The sequence below is a fragment of the Penaeus japonicus genome, unplaced genomic scaffold, assembly GCF_977035675.1.
Source record: "Penaeus japonicus unplaced genomic scaffold, GWHDUDI00000001_assembly GWHDUDI00000006, whole genome shotgun sequence".
NCBI lineage: Eukaryota > Metazoa > Arthropoda > Malacostraca > Decapoda > Penaeidae > Penaeus > Penaeus japonicus.
In genome coordinates this window covers 43,217,733-43,227,732 of record NW_028234408.1, presented here as the reverse complement: position 1 = coordinate 43,227,732, position 10,000 = coordinate 43,217,733, and the positions used below count along the sequence as shown (strand labels likewise).

Below are 10,000 nucleotides of genomic sequence, written 5' to 3'. Positions count from 1 at the left end.
TAATTCTCTGGATTTTATGCAATAAGATCCTCGTACCTTTGAATAAAATGAGTTTGATTTCAAGATGAATCAGCCCTGCATAGGATTCTACTCATTATGTGGTCCAGAACCTGGGATGCTTTACTTGCTTCCACCATTCAAGTAGCATTCATTTATCATGTTATGTATCACTCTCTCTTTCCCTTTCCCTCTCCCTCTTCCTCTTCCTCTTCCTCTCTCTATCCCTCTTCTTCCCCCCCTCCCTCTCCCTCTCCCTCTCCTTTTCCCTCTCCCTTTCCCACTCCCTCTCCCTCTTCCATTTTTCAACGGGGATTTTCTTTTCTTTTCTGTAATGTGACCGATTTTTATATCAGGAGCCAAGCCTAAAACTTTTGATTATTTATTCTATAGATTTTGTCATAAGATGTTTCTTTAAGGTTAAAATCACAAAACCCTCAATTTTTTTTAGATGATGTGTTTATGAAACCAATATACTTGAAATGGAATCAAATATGAGAGCTTAATCTCAAATGGTATTGCCCTAAATATTGATAGGTCAATAATTAAAATCGTACCTACCTACCCAAGTTAATTTTCCTTGTTACAAGATTGTCAATTTATTTATTTATCTTTTTTTTTAGTATTATTTACTAGATATTATATATCTAGTAATAAACACACAATTTGTTAACATCATCTCTATAAAAAAAAATTATATCTTTATTATTAACATCATTTATATAATAACTAATTTCTCAAAATAATATTTATTTGTAGGTTGCACGGCATCATCGCTTCGGCTCCCAACATGCCTCCAACAAAGCCAGTTGCATCCCTGTTTGACACCAGCCTGAGACAAGTGACGTGTCACCTGATCGAGACTTGTAAAGTGACAGACCAAGTACGAGAACCACATGGAGATAATTGGATAGATCAAGTGTCAAGTTACATTCATGAGAATTTGATTGCATCTGTGAAAAATTGCCTCCTAAAGAAGATTATGTATCAGGTTTTACATTCAAAATTTGACGGGATGTTGAACACAGGCAGGTTTAAAGAGACGGTAAATGGACACGGTGTTACAATGCCGGTGTTAGGGAAAATTGTAAATAGTATTTTGTTGATTTTCAGTGTAGAAGGCACCACAGAGTTAGATTTACAGCACGACGTCATCCGTCAGATTTCGGCATTCGATAGCATTGTAGGTAATCACTGTAAGGAGGCATTTATTTATACTGTCTATGCTAAACCTTTGTGGGCACATAACTTGGTGTCATTAAACTTAAAATATGTAGCAGATTCAAATGTCTTGAGAGTTGTAGCCGTACACTGTCACAATCTACAGTATTTGAATATTGAGTCTCTTGGTGAGCCAGATGAGACCGATCCCTTAGTTAGTAATTTATGTTGGTTATATGGGGAATACTCATCCCCATGGCCATCAGCAAACATGCCCAAAGGTTGCCCCAAACTACAGACGCTCATTTTGCCAAAGTATAAAGGACTGACCCCTGTAGTTTCTCATGTTTTGAAAATGGTTGTTTATATGCCTGATCTTTGTTGTGTCAGAAATGTGGACACCAGATTAGTAACAGAAAAGTATTTAGAAGAATTTGGCGAAGCTCGGCCACTGAAACTCATTGAGCTAGAGGAATGGCCAAGAAGCTATGTGAATAAAAGTGTCAAGTCAGATTTCACGGAAACCGCAAAAATTGTGCCAAGTATCCGAAGTTACAAGTCGTACTCAGGAGAACTTCTCACCGAAGACTTCTATCGCCTGTCAAATTTGGCCTCTTCATTTGCATATTTAGAGCAACTGGTGCTATATCAAGATCGATATAATAACTTGGAGTTTGACTTAAAGAATCTCCCTTGCATCCCTAGTATAAAAGGTCTTGAATTAGATTTGGATGAAGAAAATATCATCCTAGAGCAAGTTCACTCCCTTAGTCGGGCTTTCCCCAATTTGAAGCAATTAAAGATTCACAGCTGCGGTCTCTTCACCTACATGAATGAGGCAGAGAAGAAGAACGAGATACTCTTTGACCATTTGGAGTTGTTAGACCTCCACAGAGTCACTGAAATGGATACCGAATTCCTCAGCGCATTTTTGAAGCACTGCCCCAAATTAGTGTCTCTGAGTCTGTCCGTCAGCGCCCTTTTTGCTACCGACGAGGACGAGCCGGTAACGCACGAACTGATATACGACTTACGGGATGATATGCACAATCTTGAAAGAGTTCTCATAATGCGAGAGTATGAAGAATACGCAGCACCTTTGAGTTTGACTCTTGATGATGCCATAATTCTGATGGCAGTCTGTCCAAAATTGAGCTGGTTAGGGAAGCTTGGCACTTGGTGTGTGACTGAACGAGAGGTAGAAATGCTTATTGCATTTTGCAAAGGCCAAAATAGGGATTTACACATTTCATATTCACAGACTGATTGTATTTCTAGTGATCTATAAGTGCTAATAAGTGATTAATTCAGTGATACTTCCTGTGCTATAAGTTATGATACAGATATATAATATGTAAGTCTGTCTATATTTATTTTGCATAAAATATCTTATGCAAGGGACTCACTTGTTCAGGGTTAAAGTGGTGCCTTGCAAGACTTTGGTTTTGGCAATACTGCCTCTGCCTGATTAGATACCCTTCCTGGAGCATGAAGGCCTCTGGATCAGTGGACCAGAAAGAGCTGACCCACAGATCCATTTTGAGGAAAAGAAGTTTACTGTACTGTACGTGACTGTCTGTTGTTAAGGAAGACTAAAAAAATGTGACCAAAGATGTAGATGAGATTTATAATTGTGTTAAACAATGAACTTTGAATAATAGGTCATTCATTTTCATACAACCCACCTCATATAAGAATAGATAGTAGCTTAACAGTCGTCGAGCACAATACTATCTAACTTCAAAGACAGAGATTTCAAATATTAAATATTTTGTCTTAAGATCTTTTCTTCTTTTTCCTTCTTTCTTTTCCTTTTCCATTCCTTCTCCATTATTTTCACTTCCAAATAACTTTTGTAATCAATATATATTTCCAGTGTGTAATTTTAAAGCAAAACCAAAAATGAGAGTTATGTGGAAAAAAAAAGATTATAGCAAGCAAAATTGAAGAAAGGAATGAGGAAGGGGGAGAGAGAAAGAGAAAGGGATTGGGAGAGAGAATATATGTGTCATGGGCATATTTGGCTGAATTACAACACTCTGACTTTGTGTTTGCAGTAAGGGTACAGAGAGTACAAGGGCTTCACTTGATTCTAGAGTCTACTTTGTCTGAACCCAGAAAAAGAACTACACTGGCTTTTCAGTGAGGGAGGTTGCCTCTGTTCACCTCATGTCTCTTTGCCAAAGGAAATGAGTGTATGTTGGGTATGTGTCCAGTAGGAAGAGTCATGTCGTTGGTTCCACCTGTTGGGATGTCTGACTCTAGGGCAAGGCATTAGACTGTAGGAAGGGAAGAGTGTCAAAGGGTTGAAATACCAAAGGGGGCATGAAATAATAAGAAGGTAGAGGCAGTTTCAGCAGGAGTCAGTCAAAGGCATTGTGCTCACACAGAAAGGGACAGAGAAAGAAGGAATAGACAGAGAAAGAAAGAATAAGAGGGAAGGAGGAAGGGCAAGAGAAATAAAAATAATTTTGACCCAGTCATTTCACATTACCTTTGCGAATGGCACCACTAACAAAAAGCATATTGACATGGTGATTTGAAATATAATATAAGCATTTGAAATTATCCAAAGGCTGTCTTGATTTCTTGATCTCCATTCAATAATCTGAATATGAAATAAAAACAAAGTGGGACAGTATGATGTTCAAATGCCGTATACCTCACTTGTTGTCAAACACATAGGATCTCGTATTGCTGAGTAACTAGACATCAGTTGTACTGAAACTATCATATTATGTCAACCAAATGCTCTGATTTGTCAGTTTTTACAAGGAACAACGTGTATCTGTTTTCATAATGAGTTGAGTTGATTAGATTATGGGAAGGACTCGTAGAACTGAGCTGGTCCTCCATTTTCATAATAAATCATCGTTATTGTCATCACCATTATTATTATCATTATCTTTACCCTTATCAATATCAGTATCAATGTCTTTATCATTATCATCATTACCAATAACTTTACTATTATATATAGCAGTGTCAACATCATTAGCATCATCATAATTATCATTATCATTATCATCATCATTATCATTATCATCATCATCATCATCATCATTATCATTATCACTATTATTGTTATCATTCTCATGATATATGATAATTACACTGACATTAATTAACATTTAGCATTAGCAGGAACATTAACATAATAATATGAACATCGTCATCACCATTATCATCATGCTTATCATTATTAATGTTATTATTATTACAAAGGTTTCTGTTATTGTTATTATATTATGATTATTAATCATTATCATCATCCTTATCATCATTATCATTATCACTAACATATTATTGTTATTATAACAATTTATAAATTATCATCTTCATTACAATTAAAAAGTTAGTAATTAATTGCAAAACTTTTCTTTTACTATTATTTCTGATAACTTTCAATATATATCATATTAAGATTGTGAGAAACACTAGTTCTTGTATTCATGTTCAGTATTTGTAATCTTATAAACTTCTGTTGGTATCACAACCAAGGGAAATTTTTCTGATACCTAGTGAGCCATTTCTGAGAGTGAGGGAGAAAGAGTGGGTGAGTGCTTTTGGGAGGTTACTGCTTGCACTTGGCAACTCATCTGACACCTTTGTTATTTTACTATCTATCAATCTTGTGTTGCTTTTTTTTACTCTCTAAAGAACTATTATATCTTTCATACATCATTGGACCATATTGACTGTGACAAGAATGTAGAAAAAGATATAACTGAGAAGGAATCATTTTCACAACATATGATGTTATTGACGCGTTTTGGATGACTTCATCTTCAGAATTACAAATAATTCTGAAGACGGAGGGAGTAATCCGAAATGCATCAATAACATCTCTTGTGATGTGAAAATTACTCTGTCTATATTATTTTCTATATTTGTCGTAATGAACTTTCCAGGGTTTGGAGTTTGAGGAGATGGCTTTCTTCAGTAAGGAAAATATTCATATATTCCCATAAATCACATTCTAATTTTTTTCTATTCCCATAAAAATATTTCATGTGTTCAATTTTAAAGGATCTACTCTGGATCTAATACTCAGTCACTTTACAACATTGATTTATCTTTTTAAACTTGACAATATTTTTGCACACATACATTCTTGTTGTTTACTCCACTTATTTTCCCTCAAAAAATAACAAACAAATGACAAACAAAATATGTAGTATTTTGGTGAATGAAAAAATATTTAACGTGATAAACAGTTTATTCCTTGGACTCTATTCACAAAATAATGTATTAAACTGCATTTGCTCTCAAGCAAAGGCTTCTTCATATCAGATCAACCTCTTTAGATCTCATTATTGAGTCTTGTCCACTGGTATTATAATATCACATGCTGCCAGACTGACTAGGCTCATGATGCCTTGCAAGAATTTACTTACTGTGATGCTGTGAAAAATGACACACTAGAGTACAAATCAGGGTGACTGGTTCCAGATGTTCCCTTTATGAATGAAAAGTTGCACTGCTTTCCTGTTTACTTGTTAAAGCACCAGTTCTAGTTGTTTAGGACTATTTACGGGCATATAGTTTCTACTGCCAGAGAGGACTTTACAGGACAAGTGCAACTTTGATGTGCATAAAGGCATAGGTATCTGATAAAGAAACAACAGCATTTAACTTGCAGAAAAATATTCAAATATCCCCCAGAACATAGGACACTATTCTAATGGAAAGAACACATAATTCTAGTGTGACATTTTAAATACAACCTAAGTACACATTGGAATGTTTCTTTTTTGATAAAAACTGGGAAGCTGAACCCTTACTTATTGTTGCGAGAGTTGCCATATAGATTATTAGGTAGATGGTAAAGTTATGAAACACTAATTATATCTCTGGAATATGTTACCTTCACTATTATCTCTCAGCTATAAGGAGAATGTTTTTTTTTTTCTTCTTCAGAGAGGCTAGAAGAACCTCTTAGAGTGAGGGATCTAACCTAGCTGAAATACCCCCTACATAACCCCATATAACTGACAAGAGATTATAAAAATAAGGAATGAATTGTTGCTAGAAAGCTAGATATAGCTGAAGGAATGAAGGAATAAAAGCAATATAGAAGAAGGATGCATTTAGTAAATCTAGATTTTCTACCCGCTAAGAATAAGATGTTTGACTGCCTTAGAGCAGGTTCAGCTATTATGGTATGGAAGACCAAACATGAAACATGATCTGTGAACAAAGCAGAAGATACGCACATAATGCGGCACATTTTTCACGGAACTAAAACTTGGGCCGTATGCAATGCATATCCACCAACTTTGCTGATCCAATTAAAAGGAAAAAGCAGCCTTAATGATGGTGTGGCAAAACTCTCTTTTTATAAAAGTAACAAAAGGGAAGGTAACAGCAACCATAATTTTTACAATCTTCCATCAGGTTTTTCGAGGTACTACGATGTGAGTATCAGCAAAATTAAGCCTTGTTAATACATCTACAAGTCTGATTTCCCACGATGTGAATAGCAAAATACGACTTGTGATTGTTCTTATGAAAGCACAGAACAGACAATTCTCATTTTTGCTGATCATTTCACAGTATGGACTGCTTGGTAACTCTCAACATATCCTTCATCCGGGATCATGTTTTGAAGAGAGAAATATGTACTGATAATGTTTTTTGCTCTCTTCACTGCAGAAACATCTGTACAAGTTGTTTATTGTTTAAAGTCTAGGTCTTATGAAATGCACAAAAAATGACCCCAAGGAATGTTGTTTGTGCTGGCCATCCTTAATTACAATGTACATTGACCTAAACATTCAGCACAACAAATTTACCCCCAGTTTTAACACTGGCTATACATATTACCCAAGTCTTTAACACAGCATTATACTGGCTATACACAGTTTTCGACCTATTTTGCCAGCCTTGCCTGGAAGTTTTGGCTGATACACATTGAGCTTTCAGAAAACAATGAATTCTAGATACGTGGTAGATATTAGGATACCCTATATTCCATCTGGGCTAACATACAGCAAATACAACATGGAAATAATTACTCTTTGGAATGTACACACTGCCAACCTGGCTACTTGGAATTTGTTAAAATTACACTATCTAAAAGTAAAACCTATAAGTGATATAAAACATATATAAAAGAATTAGGTAAATCGGTAAGACTGAAAAGGTACAGCTTCGCTGCACTGACACCACCCGAGACAGCCCGCACGAAAATGCATTTTGGAGGACGAGCAGCCTCTCTCCCCTTGAGGCTGCTCCCTTCCCTACGCAGAGGGCAGTAAAGGCCACAGGAATGTGCAACCAGTCATGACTTACATTCATATGTAAAAATAGCCATTCAAGTCAAAACATATTAAACTTTTTACATCACATATTCTTTCACTCTCTACCGTATATAAAAATTTACTATCATAGCTTATTATGAATACTGATCCACTGACCTTGCACATCAATACATGCTAAGCAGCATCTGCCAAGGGATTATAGAGGGTGCATCTATCACACAGAGTGCGAGCTCCCACCAGTGCTGTGTACCAGTAGCCGGAAGACAGTGTGCATGGGTGTATGAGTGTTCTATGTACAAGTCCCAGACCCACAGCATACAATTTACACATCGTAATAACACTAAGGGTCATGTACCAGTGGTGGTGTGTATAAAGGAAGGAATGCCTTAATCACAGGGAAAGACGCTAATTGCGGCTCGCAGAAGTATGACGATCCTGCTCATCCAAAACGAGAGCCTAATGGTCACACCACTGAACTATATGAAACCTAGAAAAGCTAGATGGATAAAAGCTCTTAGAAGAATATGATGTCCTGGTTGGTGTCAGGATCTTTAATGCGCTGACCAGGGCGTGTGCTGGATCCCACACCTGCACCTTCCTGTGATCCCTCTGGCGTGGTGTTGGCACGAGTGGTGGGCACGGAAGGTTTACTGGGCAACTTTGGGTAGGTATTGGTTCGGGTGGCGCGAGCCCCCTGGGCGGTGGTGGTGGCAGTGGGAGCGGGTGCCCCAGGACTGACAGCTGAAGACCCATTCTGTAGCGTGGCAGGGGAAGACCCTGTGCGTTGGTGGGATGGACCTAGCGAGGGCTCGAGGGATGGTGGAGGAGAGGCCAGGCGCTGGTACCCCATGGTCATGCGGGAACCCTTGCCCTCGTTGGGCCCCTGGCTCAGTTTCAGCGGCAGCATTTGCTGCACTCCCCCACTGGCACCGGGGCTCATGTGAGACCGGTGGTGGTCGAGGCGGTCCTGGTTGGGTGAGGATGCACCGCCGCCACCGCTGCCTGACGAGGACCCTGTGCTGCTGCTGCTTCCCAGTTTGGCCAGCTTCATTGGGAGCTGCTGCTTGACTGATATAGATGCCTTCTGCTGGTTAGCTGCTGATATGAGGTGTGTGGGTAGGGACTGGTTGGAGTCACGCTTGATGAGGCTGGCAATAGAAGCAGTGGAATTGCGATGCTTGTGATCAGTACGAGGGCGAGTGGGGGCTGCTGTACTGGTAGGTGAACTATGTGGAGATCCCTGAGTCATCTGTCCGCCATCACCTGCACTGCCACTTACATTTCCTGTAGGATGTAGGTCCAAGTCTACAATCAAATACATTTGCAACTAATGGCTTGAAATAGGACAGGGCAAACAATAATCTTCACTTCTCATCAAACTGGGAGACATTCCATACAGAAGAAGCAGGAAAAAATGATGTAAACAAACACACAGAAAAAAAAGACTAAAAAATTAAAAGACAAGCCATACCTGCAAGGTGTTCCTCGTGTACTGTGTGGGCTGGTGGCGTAGTAGTGAGAACTGTTAGAGTGGGACTTAGGATGATGCCCTGAGCCTTGAGAGCCTCCAGTTTGCGATATAACAATTCACGCTGCTGCTGAACATCTTGTTGCTCGCTTCGAAGGTGTTCCTGCGGGGGAAGGGTTGAGTTAATTTTCAAATCTGAACATTTATATTTTTTCACAAAGGTGAGATGAAATAATATGGAATTTATAAGTATATATATATATACCTTTACCTTTTCTTTTGCTAAATTGTAAAAGTAATCCATAATTTTCAACCAAAACTTCAAGTGGTCTTTACAAATAAAATAAAATGAATCCCATATCTAAGTTCCTAGGATATCTAGTAACGAGGATTCAGCAATCACTGCAGACAGACAGCAAGATACAGAGAGACAAACGCACACCCAATTGTAAATGGAAACCAAGAGAGGTATTTCAAAATTATATAAAAAAATAAAAAAAATCTAGCTTAAAGACAGCCCACAGCCTGTTAACTCACCTCCTTTTTTTGAAGCTCCACTTTCTTTTCCGCAATCCACTTTTCCTGGGCATCCCTTTCCTTCGTCCACTGCGCCCTTTCATGGCTAATCTGTTCCTGTATGTTCCGGAGTTCCTCCAACTTCTGCGAGTGTCGGAATCGTCCATCGACTGAGGCTCCGCCAACAACCAACTTTGACCTCAACCTGCAAAAAATATTTCAAGGATTGAATATCTATGCCCAATCTCTATGTCATACTTAGAAAGAAAGAGAGAAAGAAAAAAGAAAAAAAATAATAAACAAAACAGAATGAATTTTGCAGCAGTAGGAGGAGTATAGTGCCATACATTAATGAATATATGCATAGATTTTTGTTTATAATCAGTATCAATAAAGTCTTTTCATGATAACAATATCACCAAAACTATTTACACTTAAACTAATAAACTAAACAAGACATGTGACAGAAGCACACAACACCTACATATCGAACTGCGTCAAGTGATGTTGACTAAGCACCAAGGAAGTCTGCAGCCAGTATATAAGCTTGGCCGCTACAGCCTGATGTTGCTGTTGACTGGATGAGTCACCAGAC

At 38.2% G+C, this 10,000-nt stretch overlaps 2 protein-coding genes across 6 annotated transcripts in view; one reads left to right on the top strand and one right to left on the bottom strand.

Moving 5' to 3' along the window:
* Window positions 1–2,818, top strand: part of LOC122264486 (uncharacterized) — a 6,263-nt gene extending 3,445 nt beyond the window's left edge. For all 5 annotated transcript variants that reach the window (XM_086538073.1, XM_043033406.2, XM_043033409.2 and 2 more), the window contains exon 3: window positions 757–2,818. In XM_086538073.1, the coding sequence (XP_086394199.1) occupies window positions 788–2,446 (1,659 nt within the window). In that variant the 5' untranslated portion in view covers window positions 757–787 and the 3' untranslated portion in view covers window positions 2,447–2,818. The remainder of the gene's footprint in view (window positions 1–756) is intronic.
* Window positions 2,819–5,358: 2,540 nt separating this feature from the next.
* Window positions 5,359–10,000, bottom strand: part of cyst (rho guanine nucleotide exchange factor 18 cysts) — a 260,770-nt gene continuing 256,128 nt past the window's right edge. The window contains exons 29-32 of the mRNA XM_086537517.1: window positions 9,890–10,000; window positions 9,427–9,610; window positions 8,893–9,052; window positions 5,359–8,705 (exon numbers count right to left, since the gene is read on the bottom strand). The exon at window positions 9,890–10,000 is cut by the window's right edge and continues 157 nt beyond it. Of these exons, the coding sequence (XP_086393643.1) occupies window positions 7,936–8,705; window positions 8,893–9,052; window positions 9,427–9,610; window positions 9,890–10,000 (1,225 nt within the window). The 3' untranslated portion in view covers window positions 5,359–7,935. The remainder of the gene's footprint in view (window positions 8,706–8,892; window positions 9,053–9,426; window positions 9,611–9,889) is intronic.